The sequence below is a fragment of the Leopardus geoffroyi genome, chromosome B4 (genome assembly GCF_018350155.1).
Source record: "Leopardus geoffroyi isolate Oge1 chromosome B4, O.geoffroyi_Oge1_pat1.0, whole genome shotgun sequence".
NCBI lineage: Eukaryota > Metazoa > Chordata > Mammalia > Carnivora > Felidae > Leopardus > Leopardus geoffroyi.
In genome coordinates this window covers 78,885,807-78,911,328 of record NC_059341.1, presented here as the reverse complement: position 1 = coordinate 78,911,328, position 25,522 = coordinate 78,885,807, and the positions used below count along the sequence as shown (strand labels likewise).

The following is a 25,522-nucleotide window of genomic DNA, read 5'->3' as shown; positions in this document are numbered from 1 at the left end:
TGCCTCTGAGTGAAGACACAAAAGAGCGCCTTCCTAGGTTTTCGGGGGACAGTCCCTGCAGACTGAGACCCGGCGCAGCTCACGCACGTGCACGCCGGACGCGCAGAAGGCGGTCCTGCCCGGGGAAGGGCCCGCGGGTGCCTGCGCAGGGGCGGGGCGGGGCGGGACGGGCGGCGGCAGCCCGGCAGCCTTTGGCCAGCAGAGGGCGATGTGGCGAACGCCTCGATCTGTCTGCTCAGGGGCAGAACTGAGATTTGGGCCGCGGGCGGGCGTGGGGGGAATGATCCTGCGCGAACTTGTGACTTGTGCGTGAAGGGCAAAGACCGGGCATGATACTCAGGGACCCGCTCCTTCCCTGTCCCTTCTGGTTCCCTCTGCGACGAGCCACTGCAGAGGACTTAGCAAGACTCAGCAGGAGCTCGAGATTGGACCATGGTTTATTGAGGACCTACTGTGTGCTGAGCACGAGCTGAGTGCTCCCACAAGCAGGATCTCCAGGTAAGAGGCTGTAATTTGGGCCCTGGCACACCTTCCTGCACTCAGACGGAAGCACCGGGTGCTCTGCTCTCACCAAAGCCTCTTTCCATCCCTGACCACTGGCCGTTAAGCCGGCCCCTGTCACTCCACTTCCCACCTCAGACCTTCACCCCCTCAGGCATTTTCCAGCCTCTGGAGAGCTGCTGCCTTTGGAGTCCCAGGAGGAGCCTCTTTGCTCCCAAATCCAGCAGAGATAAAATCTGTCATGGGGAGGACTGACTCCTGGACTGAGCGGGTTCCAGTAACCAGAAGACGCAAAACTGCCGGGAAGTAAACTGCCCTGTGATCGATCATCTGAGAACCTAACAGGTCCCTCTCACTTTCTGTTTTCACCAGTTTCACTTCCTGGTTCTCCTTCGGGCCTTGCACAACTCAGGGAGCCAGGCCTGGGAAAATGCCACGGTGCACGCAAGCCGCCCCTGGGTGGGGGTGGGGGTGGGGTGGTGCTGGGTCATTTGCAGCGGAAGGGAAGGAAGCTGTGTTTTTGACACCTCCTGTGGAGAATGGTGGGTCCTTCCCTGCCCCAAGGGCTGAGAGGCCAGGTCTTCTGAGCTTGGGACTGTCCTCATCCCTAGCCTGAGCCCTCCCACCCCACAAACCTGAGGCTCTACCTCCCATCCACCAGCCCAGGCTTTGGGGTAACCTCTCCATCACATGGACATACACCCTTGACGTTGCCAAATGCTGAACATTCCACGTGTTTGTCCACAGCCATCAGGTTCTTCTTAGACACACACGGTCTGGGGCCTGGCCAAGACTGTGGGCCTGGGCCAGGGACCAGTGGAGAGCAGGAACCTGGGTGCTGGAGGCTTGCTGGCTGGAGCCAAATTTCTTCTGAGCCTCGGAGGCCCTGCAGGAAGCCGGCCCTCAGCCCTTCTCAGTCCTGGACAGAGAAGGCTAAGCCACAGTGGGGTGAGCGGCCGGCTTGCCTGCCCAAAGGCCCAGGGTTGCCTGGGCCCAAGCATGGTGGCTGGTTTGAGTTAAAGCAGGAACTGGAGCTTGCAGAATTAGTCTAGGAGGCCCTTCAGGCACTCCTGGCCTCAGATAAAATTCTTTTCAAATCCCCATCTGGAGGCAAATTGCCAGGGGCTGGGGGGCAAAAGGAGCAGAAGGGACTGATGAACTGAGCTCTGACACCGGCTGAAATTTCAAAGAAACCTCAGAGGACATCAGGACTGTGGGACAATGAAGGTCCTGGGACAGTGAAGGCCTCATTCTTGTCACATAGAGCAATTACCTAGGACCAGAACCTGAGTCTCCTGACTCCCAGCTGAGTCTTTCCCCAGCTGCGCTGGGCTTCTGAAAGCCAAGCTTTCAGTTAGTCTGAAAGTCCTGGGCCTCACCCGTCTGACCTGCTACCTCTGCACTGTCCTCTGACCCTGCCACACCTGCAGCAGGACTCCCTGGGTGGAACGCCCTAATAAGGCAGCTAGGATGGAGGTGGGGGAGGGGCCCAGGATCCGGGCCCCAGCTCTCCCAGATGGTTGGCGGCTGGTGCTCAGCTGGTGGGGTCTTGTCCCGGAGACAGAGGCCCCAGGCCTCATAGAGCTGAGATAGAAACCCACACAGAGAAAATGACAGGCCCTGGGTGTCTGTCGGGCTTGTGCCAGAGGCTGAGACCTGGCAGGGCAGGATGTCTACTGAAGGCTGGACAAGGCCCTGTGTCACCCGGGCAGGTCTGGTGGGGCAGTGGGGTTAACTGAGGGCAGGGGGTAAAGTGCAGGCCTAGGCTCTGGGCCCGGGGACTGGGATTCCCTGGCCTGGCCACCCTGGCTCTGGGGCCTCTTTTGCATCCTATCCTGGGGGTGGTAGGGGCTGCGCCCCAGGGCGTGAGGGTGGGGAGAGAGCCAGGCGTCAGGGAGCCTGCTGCTCTGCGCGGGCCAGACGGCGGGGGGATCGGGTTTCAGCCCAGCTGTATTTTTGGCTGGATGAGCCGGCAGGCGGGCACAGCGGCCCAGAGAGGGGCACCCTCCTCCCCAGCACACGTACTCACGCCACCTCTACCCAGACAGGGCACCCACCGTCTGCCACCCACCCCACACGCACTGCAGGTACAGGGGAGTCAGGCTTCAGGCCTGTGGCTAGCGAATGACTTTGGGCTTCTCGAGACCGTTGCTGAGTTTCTGTAGTGTCTTCTTGATCCGCAGAGCCGTGAGGCGGGCAGAAGGGTTGGGGTACCAGCACTCCCGCATCATCTGAGCCAGGCCTGAGAGGACCTGTGGGGGGAGGGGGGGCAGGGAGAGGCAGAGGGGAGGAATCAGAGACACAGATCAGGGAAGATGAAAAGGAGGTGGTGAAAAGGGGGTGGCGCCCAAACGGGGGACATTAAGCGGTACAGAAAGGACCGGATGGGGGAGATAAGAGCATCGAGGAAGGGCAGAGGAAAGACAGAGTGGTAAGAAAGGGAACGGAGGGCAGGAGAGGAGAAAGACGAAAGATGGAAGGGGAAGACAGTGGAGTGACGAAGGGTGGAAGGTGGCAGGCGGGACAGAAAGAGAGCTGTAACTCAGCCCTTCGGGGGCACTCAGGCCCCCTTCGGTGAAGAGTGTCTGGGGAACACCTTACCCCCACCCACCCCCCACCTCCGCCAAGATCCGAGGAAGGGGAGACATGCAAGCCTCGGAGCCTCCACGTGCCCCGTGCGGCTGGACTCCAGTGCGGAGGGAGGGACTCCCTGGCAGGGCCCCGTGGATACTGGAGAAGGGTCCAGGAGGAGCCTGTCCCAGGAAGCTGAGTGGTCTGAGACTGAACGAGCAGCACCTCTGCCTCAGAACTCAAGCTGGTTCCCGACAGGGTGTGTATGTGATGTGTGTGTGCACAGCACTGCCTATGCGTGGCTTTTTATGGATACGCATGTTGTGCAGAAACACGTGTCTATGTACATGTATGTATATACATGCATATTCATTCCTTCAATAAACATTTGTTGGGCGTTCTGAGCCAGGCACTGTGATAGATAGCTGGGATACAAGGCAGCGAAGGAGACATGTTCTTTGTCTTCACAGGGCCAACCGTCTGGCATATATGTGCATGCATATGTATCTGTGAGTATATGTTTATGTAGAAGCATGTGCATGCCTGTATGTGTTTACATACACATGTGCCTGTGTCTTATATATGTATGTGGAGTGTTTAGAGAAAAAAACGAAAACAAACAACAACAACAAAAACTCCACAGCAAGAAATGTGGCAGAGAGACTCTGCCTTTGCAGGCAAAATGGAGGGTTCTGAAAATCCAACATTTCAGGGGTCCACAGGCCACAGATGTGGGAGGTCAGAATACCCCCCGGACGGACCCTGGAATCCATCCTCCAGAATCAATCCAGGTGAACAGACACCTGAGGCACAAGTTCCCGGGGCCAGAAGTCCTAGCCGTGAGCCACCGCCCCGTGCCATCCCAGCCCCCGGGGAGGCCTCACCGGGTCTGCGGTCAGCCGGTTGGGGATGGTGGGGGTCTGCTGATCAACACACACCACCTTCTTCATGTCCTCAAAGCTGGGATCATTGGGCACCACGTCATAGAAGGGTGGCCGGTAGTCCTCCACGATGCCTGAGGATGGGGGGGGGGGTGGGACAGTCACTCGGCACCCCAAGAAGGCCCCACGCCACCCTGAGGAGAGGCTTGCCCATCTTCTGTTCCACGGTCTGGAAAACCAGGTGTCTGACCCATGCTACCCCTGAGAGGGATGCTATGACATAATCGATACGTGCACCAATAATGATAATTACTGCTAATTTTGCACTCGCCATGTGCCAGGCATTGTGCTATAAACACTTCAATGCTTCCTTTTGTTAGCCTTCACGACAACCCAACGCGATGGGTATTATCGTTACCCCTATTTTACAGATGAAGAAACCGATGCTCAGAGGCGTTGAGCCCCAGGTGACACAGCTAGTAAGGGTAGAGTCAAGATTTAAACTCACCTTGGGGCACCTGGGTGGCTCACTCAGTTAAGTGTCTGACATCGGCTCGGGTCGCGATCTCATGGTTTGTGAGTTCCAGCCCCCGAATCAGGCTTCACACAGACTGTGGAGCCTGCTTGAGACGGTCTCTCTATCCCTCTCGCTCTCTGCCCCTCCCCCGCTCATGTTTGCCCTCTCTCTCAAAATAAATACATAAACTATATAAAAGTATTTTAAAAAGAAAAAGACTTGAACTCGTCTCATTGGATTGCCAGACCAGACCTTGTTTCAGTCTTTCCGTGGCTGCCTCCTGCCCGGGGTCTGGGCACTGCTCCCAGGCCCCAACCATCACAGATGCCCGATAAAAACATTTACTGGGCACGTTCCCTGTGCCAGGCACGGTCCTAACTGCACTGCATTAAATCTTCACAACAACCCTCTGAGTAAGTCATGCTATTAGCTCCACTTTATGAACGATGTAATTGAGGCCAGAGAGGTTAAGACACTTGTCTGAGATCACACAGGCAGTGAGTGACCGAGCTAAGATTCGAGCCCAGGAAGTCTAACCAAAGCCTGTGCTCTTGACCTCCAAGCTATACTTAAGAGAGAGAAGCTGACCTGCTGCGGGGTGCGGAGGGACGTGGCACAAGGAGAAAGGGATCTTCACCCGGCTCCAAGTAACACCCACCCACTCTCAGACACGGCACAGGCCTCACTGACCCCTTGGTGGGCAGTACTACCTCTCCTCACTGTCCCTGAGGAGGAGCCTTCTGAAAATGATGCCTGTGGAGCTGCAGACAGCGCAGGCAGAAGAGGCCAGACCTAGACAAGGCGCCCCGGGCCCCCCTGCTTCCCAGCCTGAGGCCGCAACCTCAGGAGGGCCCGCGCCAGCTGTTCTCCCCGTGGCGGGCTTCCAGGCCAGCCCCTGCGCCTCTCGAGCCCTAATCAGTGCTGCGCAGAGGCCTGAGCGTGTCTAATGGGCCTTTAATCAGTGCCGGGGCTGACACCAGATTACAGTGTTTATAATGCGCCACGAATCTGTGTGGGGCTGACAGAGCTTCCCTCCGCCCCAGGAGCATGCGGTCAGCCTCCCTTGCGGCCCTGGCCGGTCCAGCCTTCTCGTCCTGCCTGCAGCCTGGCCCAGGGGGTCTCGGCTCCTTCCAGGTGCCCCCTTCCCCAACCCTAGTGTTCAGAGCCTACTCTGGGAGTGTACGTCTGAAGGGGCAGGAATCTGAGCCCCTCCAGAGTCTCCCAGAGGGACTGGCTCCACTCTGGCCTCTCTCTACCAGTCAGCGCTGAGGGTAAAAGAAGGCTGGCATGGGGCTGGCTCCTAGCGGATGCTCAGGAAATGAGAACGTCCCTGTCCCCAAGGAACGGAGCTCCAGTTATATCCTGAGGTTGGCCCCAACCTGTCAGGACCTCCAGCAATCCCTCCCCACAGACAGCCTCCACAAAGATTGACAAGCCTCTCCACCTGGTCCAGGGCTGCAGGGCACCAGCCACAGGTCTGCCCCAGCAAGGCTGAGGTCCCTCCAACTGTTCCTAGCCCCTCCAAAGGCGCCCATGTGTAATAACGAGGCAGCGTTTATTATTATTAGAGAAAGAGTACGTGAGCAGGGGGAGGGGCAGAGAGAGAGAGACTCCCAAGCAGGGCACAGAGCCCGGCTCGGGGCTTGAACTCATGAACCGTGAGATCATGACCTGAGCCGAAAACAAAAGTCGGGCGCCTAACCGACTGAGCCACCCGGGCGCCAATACTAGAAACTATTTTTATTCTCATCTCCAAATGAAATGGAGGCACAGAGAGGTTAAGTAACCTGCCCATGGTCATAATCAGGAACTGAACCCAGGCAGTCTGATTCCCAGCCCATGCCCTTAACCGCTAAGTGATACCACCTCCTGCCAACACACGATGATTAAAGAAGATCATCCGTGCATGTAGCAAGGCACGTGGCACATATTTAAGCTCAATAAAAGTTAGCTGCTATCACTTATCCAAGATTTCACAGCCAGACTCATAGATTTGCAGAGCCACACCTTAAACGGTCACTCAACTCGACCCTCATGCCACGGGGCACCAGCCATGGCAGGAAGCCCCTGTCTCCTGCCTGTCTGCTTGTCTATCCACCTGCCCCATCCCTCTTTCTCCACCCTGTGCGGGGTGGGCCCTCACCATTGACAATGGTCCGACGGGCGATCTCCCACAGCACCAGGCCAAAGGCCCAGATGTCTGTCCACTTGTAGGACTCGAAGCAGTCGGTGCGGATCTGCTCTTCCAGCACCTCGGGGGCCATGTACCGCTTGGTGCCCACTCGTGGGTTGTTTCCGATGTCCAGGTAATCACTACCCTGGGAGTGCATCACAGCCAGGCCTGTGGGTACCAGGCCTGTCACTCCTGCCGCTCGCCCAAGCCCACAGAGTGGCCCCGGAGGCTGGGGTGCGGGGGGCAAGGTGGGGATGGAGAGAGATGGTGAGACATAGAGTAGCAGGCGAATGGAGACCTGCCCTGCGGCGGGCTGGGAGACAGCAGCCTCCGGGAGAACCACCTGCCCCGGTTATATTCTGCTCGTGTAGCTCTCCTAGGTGCCCAAGGACCCAGAGAGACGTGAGTAGGCAAGGCAGGTGTAATTATGCCCATTTCACAGAGCAGAACCCCAAGGCCCGGTGAGGGGAGCCATGCAGTCAGTGAAGCCAGGATGAGAACCCAGGTTCTTGGAGCCCTGCCCCTTTCTCCCAACTCCTGGAGCCAGAGCGGTATGCCGGAAGGAGTCTGGGCTTGCAAAGCGTCAAGGCAGCTTGTGGGGCTCTCGCAGAGGTGAAATGAGACAACACACATGCCTGGAGGGATTAAAGCGCCCATCAGTAGTTGAGTCGTCGCCACACTCAGGAACAGGCAAAGGCAGAGAACCTAGTGAGGGGGAGAGTGCTCGAACCCCGCGCCCCGCGAAGGGCCCGCCCTACCCGGGCGGCTCACCCAGGTCGGCGATGCAGCACTGGAGGTTGCTCTTGACCAACACGTTGCGGCTTTTGAGGTCCCGGTGGGCGATGGCCGGTTTGCCCTGCGTGCCGAAGATCTCCACGTGCAAGTGTGCCAGGCCACAGGCGGCCGATACAGCCAGCCTCAGGGCCAGCTGGGGCTCCAGCGTCTGCCTCTGCAGAAAGTCATAGAGTGACCCATGCTCGTGGTAGTGCGTGATGAGCCACAGCTGCGTGCTCGAATTGCGGGAAGTCATGTCCGAGGCGATAAAGCCTGTGGGCAGAGGGTCGGGTGGCTCAGGCAAGGGGCTAGGGATAAGGGAGGCCAGACTGATCGGGTCAGGGCAAAGCTGGGGCTGGGGCTGGGGTGGAGGCAGGTCTGGCTTAGGTCAGAGAGGAAGCTGAGGTTAGCGGTTGAAGCTGAGGGCTGACAGGAGTCCTTCAGGACTAGGTCGGTTGTCCCGAGGCCCAGGGACTCCAGCCTGGAGTGGGGGGGGTGGGATGCTGAGAACCCCGGCCTGGCTTAGCATTCCCCGCTTGCCTAGAATGTTGTCGTGTCTGAGCAGCACTGTGTTGTAGATCTCTGTCTCCCGGAACCAGGACTGTTCATCCCTTGAAGAGAAGATCTTGATGGCCACGCTCTCACCATGCCACAGGCCGCGCCACACCTCGCCGTAGCGGCCCTTTCCTGATCCGATGGCCAGAGGGGTGGGAGAGGGTCACATCCTGGGCACACACAGCCCCTGGGCATGGGAATCCCCAGAAGAGCCCCCCATCTTCATTCTGCACTGACCCCAATTGCAAAACCTCTAATGTTTATGTTTAACTTAATCCGGGCCCACCCTCGTTAGCCTTGTTCCTGCCAGTACCTACAGAAGGATCTAGCCCTGACCCATCTCCAAGCCACTCCCTGCCCAGCAGAATTCCCATTTGGACCCAGGCCTGGTCCGGCCTCAGAGGTCCAGACTCAGAGGCCAAGAGCTTGCTCACTCCTGTGCGCTCATGGGAGCCCTCGGTCCAATCGCCCAGGCTCACCCACTGCTCACCTACACACTCCACCAGGGCCACCTGCCGTGCCACTGTCCTCTGCACCAGGAAGGGCAGTCCTGAGCCACTGCCCGTGGTGCAGTCACTGTCCAGGAGATCCTGGGGGTACAGAGAGGCCACTGAGAGGCTGCCCCCACCTGGCCCAGCCCATTTCTTCCTCCTTAAGCTGGGCCCCCGCTGCTGTGTCCCTACAGGCTCCTCCCTTGCCCAGCGGCATCTCCCCCCCACCCCCCACCCCGACTCAGATCTCTGAGTGTCTGTGACTGAGTCTTTCTTAGCTCCTGTCTGGCTCCTATCTGATTCTCTGGCTCCCGTCTACCCAACCCCCACCCCCGGGGTCCCAGGCACCCCCAGGCTTGTACCCCCAACATGCTGTCCCCCTGCTCCGACGCCTTCAGGATGAGGCTGGACTCGCCCAGATCGCTGTGCAGACCCCTCTGCTTCTCCCGCCTCCGCCGCCGGACATGCCACAGGCCCAGGGCAGCCAGGGCCACCAGGACCAATAAAGCCAGCACAGGGCCCAGGATCAGAGGCAGCTGGCCGTCTACTTTCGGCTGTTCTGGAGGAGTCTGAGTGGCTGGTGGAGGGGGCGGGGAGGACACTGAGGCCCAGCTTCCACCAAGCCAGATTCCCCCCCATTTTGGCCACTCTGTCAGGTATATCCCAGGGTCCTTCCCCCCACCCACCCCCCCCCGCCCTCCTGGCCAGAGCAGGAGCTGGAGGCAGGGCAGGGAGGACAGGGAATAAGAAGACAGGGAGGGGTTGCTGGGGTGGCCACACGTACCCTCCAGTGCCAGAGACACGTTGTGGTTGCACAGGGGGCTGTAGCAGCAGTAGTGGTTGACGAACTCGGTGGGACGCCCCTTGCATAGCTCCTCGTGCAGGCTCCCACAGCCCCGATGCTCCTGGGGTTGTCCGCCCTCCTCCCGCACCAGCACTACTATGCACCAGGCCCCCTGGCAGGTGGGCCCCCTGCAGGTTGGACTCTCACACGTGCAGGTCACCAGCGGGCCCCGGGAGGGCTTCACAGGGTCTCCTGCGAGATACAGCGGAGGCTCAGCCACTCTGGGCCCAACTCCTAGGCAGAGACTAACAGCCATGCCTGTCCCACTGCCCCTCCCTTCTGACCTCTCAAACACACCCGCTGAGACCTTGGTCCGTCAGTCCCATCCTTAGATTATCCTCCCCTCCAGAACCTGACCCCCCAGACACTAGGAGAACGAGGCTTCTGTCCCCTCCCTGATCCTAAGACCTTCCCTCCCAGTTCTAGGCCCAGCCCTGGCCCCCAGCCCCAACCCTGAGGGGTCTCCCAGGTGCCCCCTGCCAATGTCCTCACCCTCTGCACCCCCAGGTGGAGGTTCCCACCGTGGAGGCTGGTAGAGCACCAACCTGTGGGTTTGGATCAGGAGGACAGCAAAGAAGGGTTGGGGTAGCTGGGCATTTAGTCTAACTGAGCCTGCCTCCCACTCTCCAGCCAAGCTCCTAGGTGCCCCCCTCTCCCCAGCTCCTCAAATTCAGCCCCAGCAAGAGCTGAACCTAGCCAGACCTTTCTCTATCCAGGACCCTGTCCCCTACCTGCTTCCCTAAGTACTTACCCTGGGTCAAGCCCAAGGCCATCAGTAGCATCAGAAAGCCTCTCCTGAGGGAGTCCAAGGTCATGGTCCCTGGAGAAGAGAGGGGGTACAGCAACATCTATGAAATGTGATCCCCTTGGTGTTCTCAGCCACTAACTGTGGGTCCCTCCCACCTAGAGGAAATCACTGGGAGTTTTGGGGGGGGGCGCGGGGAGGCCTCCTCCCTACTCCCTGTGTCTGGCTTTGGGGCGGGGCCTGCAGGGGAAGTCCTGGTTCACTTCCCCATGGAAACCATCCTGTTAGGGGTAAAGGGTAGAGAGCCATATTTAAGTGACAGAGAGCTTGGGGGACTCCTAGCTATTTACCCCTACTCCTGAGTTCAGATGGGAGGGCACAGAGGGCACAGGGCCAGGGTGGAAGGAGAGTGTTTTTAGCAGTACCCCCCACTCCTGTCCTCTGCCTCTTACCCACCCCTTTCCTGGTGCCGCCATCCCCCTAGCCCTGGCTGCCTCAAACATAAACAGGCTCCTGTCTTCACTTCCTGCCATTCAGGGTCCCGCCAAACTGGGAACAGGAATCAAGATTGTTTAGATTGGGGTCTGGATAGAACAGGCAGGAGTCACGCACAGCAGGGAGGGAGCTCAGGGCTATTCTCAGGGCAGGCTGGGGTGGCTACAAGGTCTGGAGGAGCCACACGGGGCTGGGACACCCCGTGACAGAATTCTAGGGGGATACCTTGTGAACCACAAAACCCAGCTCCTTATTTTAGAGAAGATGGAAATTAGGCCTCAGACAGGGCAGGAGACTTGTCCAAGGTCAGACAGGACTCAGTGGCAGCACCAGGAGTGCGACCCAAGTGTCCAGACTCCCAGTCCAGTGCTTTCCCCACTCTGTCTCCCAATCCAGGCGACAGCCGAGGTCTGAGCCCTCAGGGCGGTAACCACCATACAAACTTGGACAGCGCTGGCTCAGGCCAGGTATGAGGAAACCTCTCTACAATTTCACCAGAGCATAAGATGCCCTCTCTGAGCCATTCCCTGTTCGCCTTCCTCCTCTCTCCTTGCTGTCCTGGGAAAGGGTGGGGGTAGGGCCATTGATGTGGGAGGGGAAGTGAAACATACTTAGACACTGAATGTTTGACCTTCCACGGCCAGTTAAGGTTGAACTTTTCCAGAAGTTTGGTAGAGAATGTTAAGGAAGTAATTCTGATTGGGGCGCCTGGGTGGCTCAGTCGGTTAAGTGTCCGACTTCAGCTCAGGTCATGATCTCGCAGTCCATGAGTTCAAGTCCCTCACTGGGCTCTGTGCTGACAGCTCGGAGCCTGAAGCCTGCTTCCGATTCTGTGTCTCCCCTCTCTCTCTCTCTCTCTCTGCCCCTCCCCCACTCACACTCTGTTTCTCTCACGCGCAAAAATGAATAAATGTTAAAAATATTAAAAAAAAAAAAAAAAAAAGGAAGTAATTCTGATCTATGATAGTCCCCAACTCAGGTCCCAAACCAACTTGTGCTTCAGAAGCCACCCCCTTCTTCATTTCTCAAAGGCTTAGAACTAGAAGAGAAGGATGGATGCTGCAGCAAGAAGGACTGAAGTCAGACAGCAAGAAGGACTTCCTGAGTGGTAGAGAGTGTGCAGGTGTGTGCCTGGGAATCCAGTCCCCAGGAGCAGCTACCACCAGGCTGGGGCGGGCGGGGGGTGGCGGGGGGGAGCTGGGGTGGAGGGGGTCTTTTGGCATAACACAGTGAGGCTGGTAGGGCTGGATGTATGGCCACATGGGCTTCGGAAGGGTCATAGTCTAAGAATGGTACCAAATGAAGATCCATGGTACTGAGGCTCCCAGGGCAGGATGGCTGGGGACGGGGGTGGCGGGGGGTGGTTCATGGGCCTCTCTGGCTGGTGGCAGCTCTAGCCTTCCTGCCTGGGCTTCCTCTGCCCCAGAGGCCCAGGGCTGGGGGAGGAAACGGAGCCCTGGGCTGCTGCAGCTGTGTCCCCAGCCTCTGCCTGACCTCCTGTCTCTTGCCCCTCCCGGCAGGCAGTGAGGACTCTGGCAAGCACTCGGCAGGGGGACCGGTGGCTGGAGAAGGACCCCCAGACAAGCTGAATTTGCCCACTGGGGCAGGGGTGGGAAGCCATCTGTGGAAGCCTTTGCTTGCCCAAAAAGCAGCTAAGGACAAGGTACGGGGCAGGAAGGAAAGGGTGGATAGCGATCAGGATAAAATCTCCTCTCCCGAAGCTTCCACTTCTCTGACAGTGCCCCACGGTACCCTCTTACCTACTTGATTACGCATCAGGACCCCCTGGAAGTGCACATTCTTTGGTCACACCCACACTCCAAATTCTGATTCAGTCCATCCCGGGACCAGCAAGAAACTTGCATTGTAAAACGTCTCCAGGTAATTCTGACCCGTTTGCATGGGTCTACCCCTTGACAAATGTGTCCTACACAGTGCTAAACCTGCTGTATGTGTTTTCATTTCTCTGTGCAGGGAGGGCCCTGCTGGGTGAGTGGGAGCAGGGTGCAGAGGACAGAGACTCTCAGTCCCACCAGGCACTCCCCCCCCACCAACTAGAGAAGGGACAGACTAGTGAAACCTCAAAGCCAGGGACTTGGAGACGCTGCAGAGGGAGGGTGGAGTGAGGGCTTTGTTCTCAAGCCTCCCAGGATCAACAATGGTACAGGGAGGGCCTGACAACATTTGCAGACTCCGCTTCTGGTCTTATCCTGGGAATGTAGTGGAGTAAAATTGTGACTCTCTAGCTTTGGTTTTGTTTTTTGTTTCTTTAACGCCTCCTTTTAATTTTTTCTTTTCTTTTATGTTAGAGACAGAGCACAAGCAGGGCAGAGGGGCAGAGGGAGAAAAAGAATCTTCAGCAGGCTCCACACTCAGCGTGGAGCGGGACACGGGGCTCGATTCCACAACCCTGGGAGCACAGCCTGAGCCGAAATCAAGAGTTGGACGCTCAACTGAATGAGCCACCCTGTGACTCTCTAGCTTTTAACTGGGCCCGGCACAAAGCTAAGTACAGAGAGTGCTGAGTCCTGCCAGTCCAAACTCAGAGTGACCCTGATTGCCCAGAGACCTGACTCTAGCACAGACAGACTCCTGGGGACTTGTAGTATCCCTTCACTTCTTTTTTTTTTTTTTTTTAATTTTTTTATTTTTGACAGAGAGAGAGAGCACAAAGGGAGGAGGGACAGAAAGAGAGGGAGACACAGGATCTGAAGTAGACTCCACGCTCTGAGCTGTCAGCACAGAGCCCGACATGGGGCTTGAACTCACGAACCATGAGATTGTGACCCCAGCCGAAGTCCGATGCCCAACCCACTAGGCCACCCAGGCGCCCCTCCCTTCACTTCGAAGCAAAACTTCCTGAAAGATCTCCTGCTGACAGAAGCATGATTGTTGGCCAGAAATCACAAATGCCAAACTAACTTCAAACATTAACTGCCCACTGTGAAATCTTTAATAATAAGAACTAACCTTCTCCGAGTGCTGCTAAGTACTCAACTTTGATGGTTAATCTAATTTAACCCTCACAATGATCCAGTGGGGAAACTGAGGTTCAGGGATGGATGTTAAGTTTCTTGCTCATCATCACCACGGGTATCCCGATCATCTTGAGGACAGGAACATATTGCACGCTGCTGTTGTTACCACTGGGTGCCCGATGAGGGTTTGTTTAGATGGGAAGACAGAAATCATCTGCTTGCTGCAGGCTTAGTCTTAAGTTGGAGAACCTCAGAAGGTGGTTATCGATCTGTTTCTCAGCGGCAGGACTGGCTCCGCACAGCGACAATTGTAACAGGGCTGGAAGAGCCTCACTCTGCGAATCAACAGGTCTTACCCACACAGCAGAGGGCTGAGCTACTCATACCAGGCTGCCCCTTACCGTACACAAAACTTTCATCTGCATCATTTCACTGGCCCTTCACCGCAGCGTGATGTAGCATCAAGCCTGGATTTTAGGGTCTCAGACAGAAAGCACAGGCAGCACAGTACAGCACCAGGGTCAGGATCAGGCAGACCTGGGTTCAAATCCTGCCTCTCCCACTTAGAACTACGAAGTTTGGGGCAAGCTACTTAAACTTTCTGAGGCTTAGGCTTCCCTACAAAAAAATGAAAATAACAAGTGTTCATTTCATAGGTATCATGTAGTAGAATTATTCAGCCGAGTACTAAGTGGCACACAGTGAGCATTTAACAAATGTTACCAAAAACCCAACAGCACCATTTACACCATCCACGGAGCTTTAGACAAGCGACTCAGGTCTGAACCTCTTTAGTTTTCAGTAGGATGGGCGTAATAAACCTCTTCTGCTAAACTGTGGCCAGGATTCCATGAGAAAAATATAGCTAAGCGTACATCTAAGAGCACCCAAATAAATGGTATCTATTTTTGACAACCCCATGAGATGAGAGGACAGGCACTAGGACAAATGGGACCATCAGGGATCAGAGAGGACAGACCCCGACTCAGCCAGAAACTGCCACTAATAGAGAAAGTGAGTGCTATAGTCCACTATGCCCCTGTCCTTCAAGAAGAAATGGGGGGGGGGGGCAGCCCAGAGATGCGCTTAACAGCACTGGCCTCCAGGGCAGACTGAAAGTCTGGGGTCCCAGCCTACAGGGAGAAAGGAAAACCCTCTGGCCTGGATCTCCAGGGAAGGCCATGGCATGGGAATTATCTGACCCTGCAGGGTTGGAGGTGAGGTCTGCAGGATGGAATTATCCTTAAGCAAGAACCGCAAAGGCTGGCCTGGGAAAAGTGGGCTTCAAGGGGAGGCTCAACACGGTTGCAAGTAGACACTCCCTCCCAGGTCAAGGCAGCTGCCTGGAGGCACACGCGACCCCTTCCCTGGGAAGCAGAGCAGGAATCCATCTGCCCCTTTTACGGATGAGGAGAGGAGACAGAGAAGTGACTGGCCCAGGGGCCAGAAGTTTTCTGATTCCCAGCCCAGGTTTGGCCCAGCCCGCTCCAGGGTCGTGGGCAGATGTGCGGGGAAGGCCAGGGGCAGCCTGCCCTAGTGGGGAGCTGGGACTGACCCTACGGCGACCTCTGTGAGGCGTCCTCTGGGATCCGCCCTGAGAAGGGCCCCTTCGGGCTCGGGGTCGGGCCGCCCGCGGACCTGGACTCACCTCTGGACCCGCCCTGCGGGCGGCGGGCCGGGCGCCTCCCCTCCCGGCGGCGGCGGCCGCGGTGGCACGGCGAGCGCTGGACGGCGGGCCCGGGTCGTGCGCGGCGGCCCCGGACGGCGCTGGGGCCCGGGCGAGGCTCGCTCGGCGCGGACGGCGCGGCGGCCTCCCGGGACTGGGAAAGGGGCTGGAGCAAAAAATGTTTCTTATTCCAGCGTCTTCCTGCCTGGCCCGGCTCCACCACTCCCTCCTAATAAACCGTTTCCTATTACCCAGCTAGCCGACGGGCCGCCCGCTTGCCCCTCGCTGGGGCCGCAGGACCCGGACCCTCCCCCGCGCGGCTCCCAGACCCCGAGGGCAACCGCCCGCCTCGGCCGCCTCGGCCGCCCCCGCCCCGAGATCGTGGCGGCGCCCCCGCCCCGAGATCGTGGCGGCGCCCCCGCCCCGAGCCTCCCACATCCGCCTCCCCGAGGGGGCGGGCCTTGGACTCGGGCCGCGGGGGGTCTCGCGGGGTGGCCAGACCAGGAGCCGCGGGGGGCCAGACTCGAGGCGGGAGGCACGGTCTGAGGGCCGGTAGCGGAGACGATGGACGGGGAGGCGCCCTCTCCCGCTCCGAGCCGCGGAGAGGGCGACCTGGAATCGGGACTGGAAGGGGGGCACCGAGGGAAGAACCGCGAGGAGAGGGGAAAGGGGAGGTAACTTACCTGTCCTTCACCCACCCTCGGCCCCTAGTCCTCGGCCTACTAGGCTCAGAGGAGCGAGGGCAGGGTTTGGGGCTGGCAGGGTCCGAAATATTTTGGCCCCTCCCTCTCCACCCTCGACCCCCCCCCCCCCCCCCCCCCCCGCCCTCGAGGACTCCCGACTCGGTCCGAATCCTTCAGCCTCCTCCCTCTGGCCCCTTCACCCCCTCTTGTTCACTCCCCTCTTCCGCAGCCTCTCTCCGCTCAGCACAGGGTAAAGAGGCCCAGCTCGGGCTGCTCTGGGTCAGCGGTGGGAAGAGTGAGGCCCTCCGGCCACAGCACAGCCCAGTGACAAGCCTCCCTCTCCCCACAATGCCAGGCCAGAATTGGAAGGAGAGGCTGGGAACTGCCTTCGACTGCCCCCTTCCAGGCAGGCCCCTCACCCCACCAAATGGAGATGGGGACTGGAGCCTATGTCGGGGCACTGATGGGACAAGGCAGACAAAGAGTTGCAGAGGGGAGCAGAATGGCTTCTCCCCCAGAGAGAAACTTGCTCTCTGTCCTGATTCCCTCGCATAGGCTCAGAGTACTGACGTCATCGCCTTGCTTTGCTCCAACCACTGTGAGCACTCTGAAGGCAGGACTTCATTTCTAGCCTCCTAGTTACCCACAGAGACCCTGCAGTCTGGGAATCCAGGCTAGCTGCGTACCTCTCCGTGCCTCACTCCCCCATCTGCTAAATGGGCACAGTCAACAGTGCCAGCCTCATAGGGTTGTTGTGAGAATGAAGGCAAATGATGCTTATATCAGTGCACAGCAAAAAATGCTGGCTGGCTGTGCCTGCCGCAGGGTGGACCCTCAGTGACAGTGTTCAATGAATAAATGAAAAGGCTGGGGAGACAGTAGCCTGGGGGCCAAGGTGGAAAGAGTAGGTATTGGAAGCAGAAGCGGATCTCTAAAGGTGCCTTCCTCTGTGAAGATTGTGTAAAATGGGCCAGGGACCCTCCTCCCCACCCCACCCCGGGGGCTCCCACCCCAGCCTTTGCTGGGAATAGAGGCTGGGAGAGACATCAGCTCAAGGCTCCAACGACATCGGTTGTTGACTGACCTCACTTCCTCTGCTGAAACCCTCGCCAGCCCCCACCCCACAGCTGCTTCACAACTTGTGAGCATTGTGAATTACAGAGCCAAGGCACACCCAGATTTCAGTGTCAGGACCGAGCTGAGTCCTGCAGCCAATAGGAAGTACTATGGGATTACGGTATCTGCTCTTTCAGATTATAGCGGCCACTTCGGAGTGTGGCCTCGTGTCCATCTATCATACCCACTCTCCCCGCCCCCCCCCCCCGCCCCGCCCCTGCCCTGCATTGGCTTCTGATAAACTTCTGCCAATCCCAGCCCCTGGATTTCTGTTCTGGGCGGTGGAAATGGGGGCTTCCCTGAGGGAAGCATTCGGTCTGAGACACTCATGAGACACTCAGCGGGGACGGAAACAGTGAGATGGCTAGGGCTGAGTCGCTGGTGAGAGCCGCTGGGGATGGGGGCGGGGCGGGGCGGGGGAGGGGGGTGTTATCTAGCAAGGGGTCAAGTTTGGAGGAGGACGGGTGCCCAGTGGGGCACTGGGGAACGGGCTGTCCATCTGTGCTAGAGTCCCCCAACCTCTCCAGAGCACTGAGCCCTCTGGCCCCTGCCTGGTGCTCACTAGAGCTTCTTGTGAACCCACCCATGCCACAGCACACAGAAAACCTGGGGAAGGCATCGGAGGAGGGACACAGAGTTGGAGAAAGCCCTGGAGAATCGGCCCAATGAGGAAAGGGAAAAGGAATTACAAACTGTGTCCAAGTCTACAAAATTAATTACTCAGAAGCACCAGCTGTTCCCCATATTCAGTGAGGACAGAACAAGAGGAAACAGGCTGAAAGGGCTGAGATCTGAATTTAGATATTTGGAAGGATTTCCCGATAGTGAAGCAGAGAGAGAGGCCTGGAGATCCTAGGAAGGGTATGTGGGGTGAATCTCAAGGAGATTCTCACCTGTGGAAGGCAGGTGACGTGGAGTCCAGCAGGCAGGCAGGAGATCGGACAACCTGCGCTTTCAGAACCATCTACGAGTGTTGAGTTCACGTATCGCTTTTGACATGAAGGCAGGGCCAACTTCATGGGTATTCAACCTGTGCAGATACATAGGACCCCACGCTTGGCTTAATGCTCTGCTGTCGCCATCTTGAAATTCTTAGTAATGTTTGAACAAAGGGCCCCCGCGCATTTTCATTTTGCACTGGGCCCCACAAATTATGTAGCCAGTTCTGCACCGGGAGGAGTAGGAAGAAAAAGCAAGGGGTGGGGGGAGGGGGAGGGGGAGAGCGGAATTAGCAGAGGGTGAGTTGGGCTTTGTTTCATTCAAATTGCAGAGTGGGAGAGCGAGAGGAGCCAACCTAGGGAATCTTTCTAATGTAAGAGACATGGAAACAGCAGAACAGGGTTACACTACCTGAGGAGGAAGAACTGTGGGTCTCCTTTAGGAGGGAAGAGGGGCAGATACCTGTGAAGTCTGTGCATCAATTCAACACGGAGAAGAGAGTCTGAGCTTTGCGGGCTGGATGAAGCCCGAGTTTTGCCTGGAATGGGAGGGAAAAGTGATCTCTCTAGGTCTCCTTCAGCTCTGAGCAGAAACACCATGTTGTCCTAAAAATAGCAGTAAACCGGGGACCTTCTCTGGGCCTCAGTTTCCTCCTCTGTACACTGAGGGGTTTAAACCGGGTACTTCCAAAGGTCCTGCCCAGTTTCATATTATCTTGTTTGGCTCTGAGATTCAGAAAATGGTCTGATCTAAGGCCCGGTCATTACAGCTCAGGTAAAAAACGCCATGTGGCTGGCGTTAAGGTTGGGGGAGGGGAGGGCAGCTAGGGCCTACCCACCCAGCACCTCAGGAAGAGGCTGGCAGACAGGGGCCAGATTGCCAGACTCAGAGGGACAGAGTCACCTTCCTTTTCCTTCCCACCTCCTCCAGGATGTCCCGTAGATGGGTTCATCCGCTCCTTGCCTATCCCTGAACCGTCAGGATGACTCATCTCAGGATGGAACCTCTTAAGAAAGGGTTGGCATGTCAGGGCAGCAGTCTGAAATCAGGCGGTGCCCGCACAATGCCTCAGGGGCAGTTGTCCTGCAGCCTGGGCTCTGCTGGGAAGCCGTTCCAGCACCACCTCCACCTCGGCAGGCCGGCAACCTCTGGACTGCCCCTCCCCACTTGCATCCTCAATGCTCTGACCCTTCCAGAAAACCGGCCCCACCACCGCGGGGAAAGAGTCCAGACTTGGACTTGGAGTCTGCACGCGAGCCTTTGTCTCCACAACCCAGGCAAGGCGCGGACTGTTCCTCCTCTTCCACAACGTTCTCAGCATAAAAGCAAACACTCTGCCAGGGTCCCCTACCAGCTCTAAAACCCACACAGATGTCCGGTTGTGCGCTAGAGGGAGGCCGAGCTGTGCGGGAGGAGAAAGAGCATGAACCGGAAGTCAGGAGATCAGAGGCTTGGCTGTGCCTCTGCTTCCCCACCTGCTCAAAGATGAGTAGGATGTGTTGCCTCGTCTACTGATAGGTACCTGAGGGCTTGTTATCCAGATGAATATATAGCCACTGCAGATGACTTTGAACTATGCGGCCACCATTCTGAAAAAAAAAGAAAAATTCAAAAAATTCCAAATAAGCATGGGGTGACATAAAGAAATGAGATCCTGGCAGAGGGACTTGATAACGAGAAGCAACTGTGCCCACCCCCGGCCCCTCTTGCTGGGGCTGACCCTCTTCCCAGAGTCTCCACTACTTCCTTCTCTGATGTTTACTGGGTAACTCTAAATGATACATTTGCACTGAGCTCTCTCCATCTTTCCTCAGTTTTATTGAGGTATAATTGACAAGTCAAATTGTAAGGTATTTAAAGTGTTTATCAAAATGATTTCATACACGTATACATTGTGCAAGGATTCTTCCCATCAAAATAACACATCAGGGGGCACCTGGGTGACTCAGCCAGTTGAGTGTCCGACTTGGGAGGCTCAGCGCACGATCTCGCTGTTCGTGGGTTCGAGCCCCGCGTTGGGCTCTGTGCTGGCAACTAGCTCAGAGCCTGGAGCCTGTCTTTGGATTCTCTCTTTCTCTCAAAAATAAATAAAACATTAAAAAAATTAAATAAAAATAAACATTCAAAAAATAATAACACATCCATTACCCCCTCATAGTTATCTCTTGTTGTTGTTGTTGTTGTTGTTGTTGTTGTTGTTGTTGTTTTGGTGAATAGAACTTCAGTTCCATACTCTCCACTAATTTTATGCAATACGGTATTATCAACTGTAGTCACCATATTGTATGTTAGGTCCTCAGACCTCATTCATCTTCTAGCTGAAAGTTGTACCCTTTTACCAACCTCTCCCAATGTCTCCCTCCCCTCATCCCCGGCAACCACTTTTCTACCTGTGGTTTCTATGAGTTTGTCTTTGTTTTTGGATTTCACACATAAGTGACACCGTGTGGTATTTGTCTTTCTGCTGTCTCTAAAGTCAAAAGCGTTGGGCATTTTTTTTTTAAGATTGTATTTTTAAGTAATCTCTACACCCACGGTGGGACTTGAACTCACAACCCTGAGATTAAGAGTCGCACCCTCTACCGGCGGAGCCAGGCAGGCATTATCTTAAAGCTTCAGAATTTAGGCCATTTAGATTCTTTTCTTTTTCTCACTCTTCTAACTATTGATCATTATGTTATTATTTTGTAAATTTAAATAATTCAACTTTAGTTCCTATTCTATCGGTATCAGATAGTGTCTTTTTTTTCCCTACATGGTATCTCTTTTTTCTTTTTTGTAAATTTTTTTTTTGGATTTTATTTTTTTTTGAGAGAGAGAGAGAGAGAGAGAGAGAGAGAACAAGCAGAGGAGGGGCAGAGAGAGCAGGAAACCCAGAATCTGAAGCAGGCTCCAGGCTCTGAGCTGTCAGCACAGAGCCCAATGCAGGGCTCGAACCCACGAACTGTGAAATCATGACCTCAGCCGAAGCTGGATGCTTCACTGACTGAGTCACCCAGACTCCCCCACATACAGTATCTCTTGACTCTTCACTAATTAAGACTCTTCATCCTTCCCTAAAGCTGCAATTTTGCTCCCATAAAGGAAGATACATCGTGCTGAGGTGAACATCTTATTATTGGGGGATGCCAGGTTGAAAGATCACTGGAGGTGTCCTGAAGGTCTGGCTGAGCATTTGGAATGGCAGCGGAGTTCCTAGAATCATCGAGACTTTTGCCCACCCTAAAGGAAAGCAGATCCCAAATTTGTGGGGTGAGGGTGGGCAGAGTTGCCCGGCAAGGGGATGGGGGCCTGGTAGGCTCTTGGGTGGTGCTGAGGGGACCCTTGTTGCCTGAGGAGAGAGTCTGAGGGGTTAAGGGGACCATCCCCAATGGGGAGGGCTTAGTATTTGAACAAGGAGGGGGTCCCCAGGATTTGAGAGCTGGTAATGGCCCCAGCTGGGAGAGATTGTTTGAAAGAGGGTCTGAGTGGCTGGGTGAGGCCGCAGGCCAGCGGGATTTCCTTCAGCTCCAGCCACGCGGGTGGGTGGGACCGGATTGCTGGAACTGGACACAGGAATCTGCCTTTGTTTCCAGCTGGAGGGGAAATACCATAAATCCTGCCCCTTTCCCACCCCTCTGGCATCCGTGCCCAGGCTCTGTCCTTGCAGGAGCAGACAGCCTAGTATGGAGGGCCCTCAGCAAGCCCGGATTCCAGGGCCCCCCATCCACAGGCCCCTGCCCCAAATTGCCCCACAGCAGGTCACGGGCATGGATGTAGGAAATAGTGGCTGGGAGGTATCCAAGGCTCGTCTCGGGTAAATAGCCACAAAGCAGGGTTTAGGTTTTGACCTGCTCACCTCTCTCCTTTACCTCAGAGGGACCGTGGCTTTTCAGTTAGGTCTAAGGGTGAACTCAGGGGCAAGGTTTTGTCCTGCCCCTCCCTGTCCCCCACCAACTCCCACTCCAAATAGTTGGACAGGCTACAACTAGGAGGATAGTCACATGGGCAAAGCACGGAGCTGGACGGCTGGAGAATGTAGAATGCTGGGGCACAGAGGGGCTAAGAGGGGGAGATGGGACCCCAGGAAGGGGGGACCCCATCTTGATTTTTCCCTTTGCCAGTGTGTCCGTGTGTTTGTGTGCCTGTGTGACAGGGTGTGTTTACGTGTGCTTGGTGGGGGGGTGGGGTAGGGGCCTGTGTGTACTTCTGTGCCTGCCAGCCTGCAGGTCCCTGTGGCACCTGGCTGACTGTGTGTTGGCACGTGACACCGCCTGTGTGACCGATCCACGTTGCAGAGTCCCTCTGACCCCAAGCCTTGCCGTCCAGTCCTCCCTCCAGATGTCATACCTTCCTTAACCATGAAAAGCCAAGTTCCCTCTGAGGAAGAGGAGAGAGGTGAGCAGGTCTGAAAGTCTGCTGACCAGGTGGGTTTCTCGGTGGGGCCAGCTGAAATCTGGGGGGAGAACGGTCCTTGGGGGTCAGGGTGAGGGACGGGTGAGGGATGGGGGAACGTATGGGGAGGGAAGCAGCAAGCCTGGTGCTTGGTGTGGTGGGAGATGCGTAGCTGTTTCCAACCATTTGCAACCATTGCGTTTCCCAGTTTGGAAAAAAAGGCACATCAATGAATGAGACCCCACCTGTCCCTCTGTCCTCCCTACATATATGTACTCCCTTGCCTTTTCCTGACCCAGCAGGGCTTCCCTGGGGCATGCCCTGGGATGACTGGGGACACTTGGCTCCTGGACCAGAACAGCTCCTAAGAGGGGGAAGGAGACGGTAAAGGGCCCTCTAAGCATCCCGGACCTTGGTGGAGTCTGAACGCAGTTCATTGCTACACACGTTTATTCAGCCTGTATGGGCTAGGCACAGAGCCAGGGAGTAGGGAGATGGGCTGAGGTTCTGTCCATGCAGGACTGAGGGAAGGGCATCCCCACAAGCCTGGCTGATACCCCAGTGTGTCCGGAAAGCCAACTTTCCAGTCCCTTCCGTAGGAGCCCCTATCGGGCAGGGTAAGGGTGGACCTGTGCACATGCTGGGAACAGGTGATCCAGCCATCAGTGCTATGGGGATGAAAAGTGGGCTGGGGGTACTCCGGGCCTGGGGGGTCTGAGAAGCTGGTCTGAGAAGGCTGTCTGGGCTGAGCAGGTGTTTCCACTTCAGGGCTCGCCAGAGTAGTATTCTAGAATCACGGGGGAGGCCATGGGGTTCCGAGGACATGTCCGCTGGCCTTCTCCATGGCGCTGCCCCCCTTGGCCTCACTCCTTGCCAATTGGCACAGTAACAAAACCTGTTGTTTACCGGGCACTGATGGTTGGCCGGGCCCTTCTCGGTGCCTGGCATGCCTCTCCCTGTTTAGGCTGCACGACAACCCTGGGAAGTACAGATTCTATATTGTCACCATTCGCTGTTACAAATGAGGAGCCGGAGGCTAGGAGCGCTCCCTGGTCACAGAGACGGTAGGAGTCAAGGCCGGGATTCAAGCCCTGGTGTTGGTCTTTGCAGGGCACTTTTGCCAGGGGCGTGTTCTGCACAGCCAGGGACCTTGTTCAGAGTTCCTTGGCCTCTGCTGACAGGGACTCCATTTGGAAGGCTCGGGAGCTGGGCTGGCGTGGGAAGAAGCTGGGATGTTAGCGGAGAGGTTGACTCGGGGCAGCACAGGCAGAGCGAGCCACGTGGGCTTCTTTCCTCCCCGGCAGCCTGAAAAGCTGTCAGAAGCAGTTAGAGGATTAGAGAGAAATGGCCTGGGAGGAGGACTGGCAGGGCGCAGGCCCGGGACTCCCAGCTGCCCCGAGATGGCCATCGATAGAGGGTGGGTGTCCGAGGTGGAGAGGCTCCCCCTGCTGGAAGATCGCTGCCCGCTCGTCGAGCTCCCCAGCATGCTAGACGGGAGAGAGAGCGACAGTGGGCTAGTTCTCTGGTTCTGAAGATGCCGTGGTCACCCCCACGCCCTAGTACAACTCAGGCTGGTTAGAAGTGGGAGGGAGAGGGGCGCCGGTCGGCTCAGTCGGTTAAGCAGCCGACTTTGGATTTCGGCTCAGGTCATGATCTCATAGTTCATGAGTTCGAGTCCCACGTGGGGGTTGTGGAGGTTAAATAGGATAATGGTGATGTTAAGGCCAGGACAGTGCCAAGTGCTGCATCAGCTCAGTGAGTTCTGCCAACGGCCCCATGGTGACATGTTATCATTACCTCCACTTGATGCGTGAGAGCCTCGAGGCTCGGAGAGGTTCAGTGACTTGCCCAAGGCCAGCTCCCAAGCCCAAGCATGTAACTAGCACGCTGTTCCAAACCTGCAGATGATAGTTTCGTTCCCTGTTTTCATTGGGAGGAAAGAACTCTAGCTCCCGGAGGCCCAGACACAGCTCAGCCAAACTTGGTTCCCGAAGGGCCCTTCCATAGCACCTCAAGTCTTGGTGGCACTTGGCAGTTTACAGCACCTTTTAACCCACATTATGTAATGGATCTTTCAAAAAAAACCCTGTCTTCCCCCCATTAGCAGATGAGAAAATGGAGACCAGGGGAACTTAAGTCCCTTATTCACACAGGTAGGACAGGACATGGTAAATTAGCCTTAAAGCCATTCCAGTGCCCTGTAGTCGCCTCCGGAACCCCCTGGGAGAGAGCACACACTATCTAACTCTAATGGTCGCTGTCGCCTCGGTGTGTGTGTGGTCTCCCCTATTCAAAGAGCAGATTTATTTTTTAATTTTCCAAGATTCAGTAATACATGGCTAAAAAGTCAAAACGTTCTGGGTAGAGTAATTCCAAGTAATTTATGTAGATACTCCACCCCCAGGAAGATGGGACCTTAACTCCCCGCTCCTTCAGTGTGGGCTTCATAGACTGACTCCCTTCCAAAGAGCACAGTATAGAAAGGGGGAGAAAAGAGTAGCATCTCAGGGAGAAACCTGACGAATATTACTTCAGTCAGGCGATCGAGGTTCCCTCAACCGTGATGAGTCATGTTCTCGGTATATAACCTTCACATGAAGTAATGAGAATGGCATGTCACCTCTGTGGTCTTCCTCCTGCAAACCTATAACCCCAGTCTCCTCATGACAGGAACAGTCCACAAAATACCCGATCAGTACTCCTCAAAATTGTCAAGGTCATCAGAAACAAGAAAAATCTGAGAAGGTGTCACAGTCGAGGGACGTCGGCAGAGACATGACAGCTAAATGTAATGCGGTCTCCTGGCTGGAATTCCGAACAGAAAAGGGACATTAGGAAAAAACTAAGGAAACCTGAATAAAGTTTAGACGTTTGTAATCATAATGTATTAATATTGGTTCATTAATTGTAACAAATGTACTACATTCATGGGAATCATAGAGGTCACCAAGTATGGGGTATATGGGAACTCTGTACCATCTTTACAACTCTTCTGTAAATCTAAAACTGTTCTAAAAAATAAAGCTCATTTTTTAAAAAGTCAAAAGTTTCAAAAAGGTATTCAGTGACAAGTGTCCCTTCTACCCTTGGTCAGTTGTTCAGTCATCTTCCTGAGCAAACTGCCATGTTTCTTCCCAGGGAGGTTCCAGTGAGGGAGTCTGGCTTCCACAACTAGATGGTTGGCTCCGAATCTTGAAAGAGAGGAAGAAAAAATACCCA

At 56.0% G+C, this 25,522-nt stretch overlaps 1 protein-coding gene across 3 annotated transcripts; it reads right to left on the bottom strand.

The window, feature by feature from the left end:
• Positions 1-419: 419 nt before the first annotated feature.
• Positions 420-16,362, bottom strand: ACVRL1 (activin A receptor like type 1). Of its 3 annotated transcripts, XM_045463008.1 has the most exons (11): positions 15,875-16,362; positions 15,174-15,357; positions 10,059-10,127; positions 9,248-9,499; positions 8,826-9,040; positions 8,463-8,562; positions 7,958-8,104; positions 7,415-7,690; positions 6,614-6,811; positions 3,957-4,087; positions 420-2,753 (listed from the first exon to the last, which is right to left on the bottom strand). In XM_045463008.1, the coding sequence occupies exons 3-11, from the start codon at positions 10,120-10,122 to the stop codon at positions 2,619-2,621; spliced, it is 1,518 nt and encodes a 505-aa protein (XP_045318964.1). In that variant the 5' UTR covers positions 10,123-10,127; positions 15,174-15,357; positions 15,875-16,362; the 3' UTR covers positions 420-2,618. The 3 variants fall into 3 exon arrangements, with proteins under 3 accessions (XP_045318964.1, XP_045318963.1, XP_045318962.1); XM_045463007.1 differs by lacking the exons at positions 15,174-15,357; positions 15,875-16,362 and having other exon boundaries at positions 10,059-10,378; XM_045463006.1 differs by lacking the exons at positions 420-2,753; positions 3,957-4,087; positions 6,614-6,811; positions 15,875-16,362 and adding an exon at positions 6,818-7,278.
• Positions 16,363-25,522: the final 9,160 nt, after the last annotated feature.

Coding starts and splice junctions, on each gene's coding strand:
- ACVRL1 (XM_045463007.1), bottom strand. CDS start 10,155: ATGTTGCTGTACCCCCTCTCTTCTCCAGGGACCATGACCTTGGACTCC. Junction 8,105..8,462: donor GGCCCTGGTGGAGTGTGTAG/GTGAGCAGTGGG, acceptor CCATCGGATCAG/GAAAGGGCCGCTACGGCGAG. Junction 2,754..3,956: donor ACCGGCTGACCGCAGACCCG/GTGAGGCCTCCC, acceptor CTCCCCCCACAG/GTCCTCTCAGGCCTGGCTCA.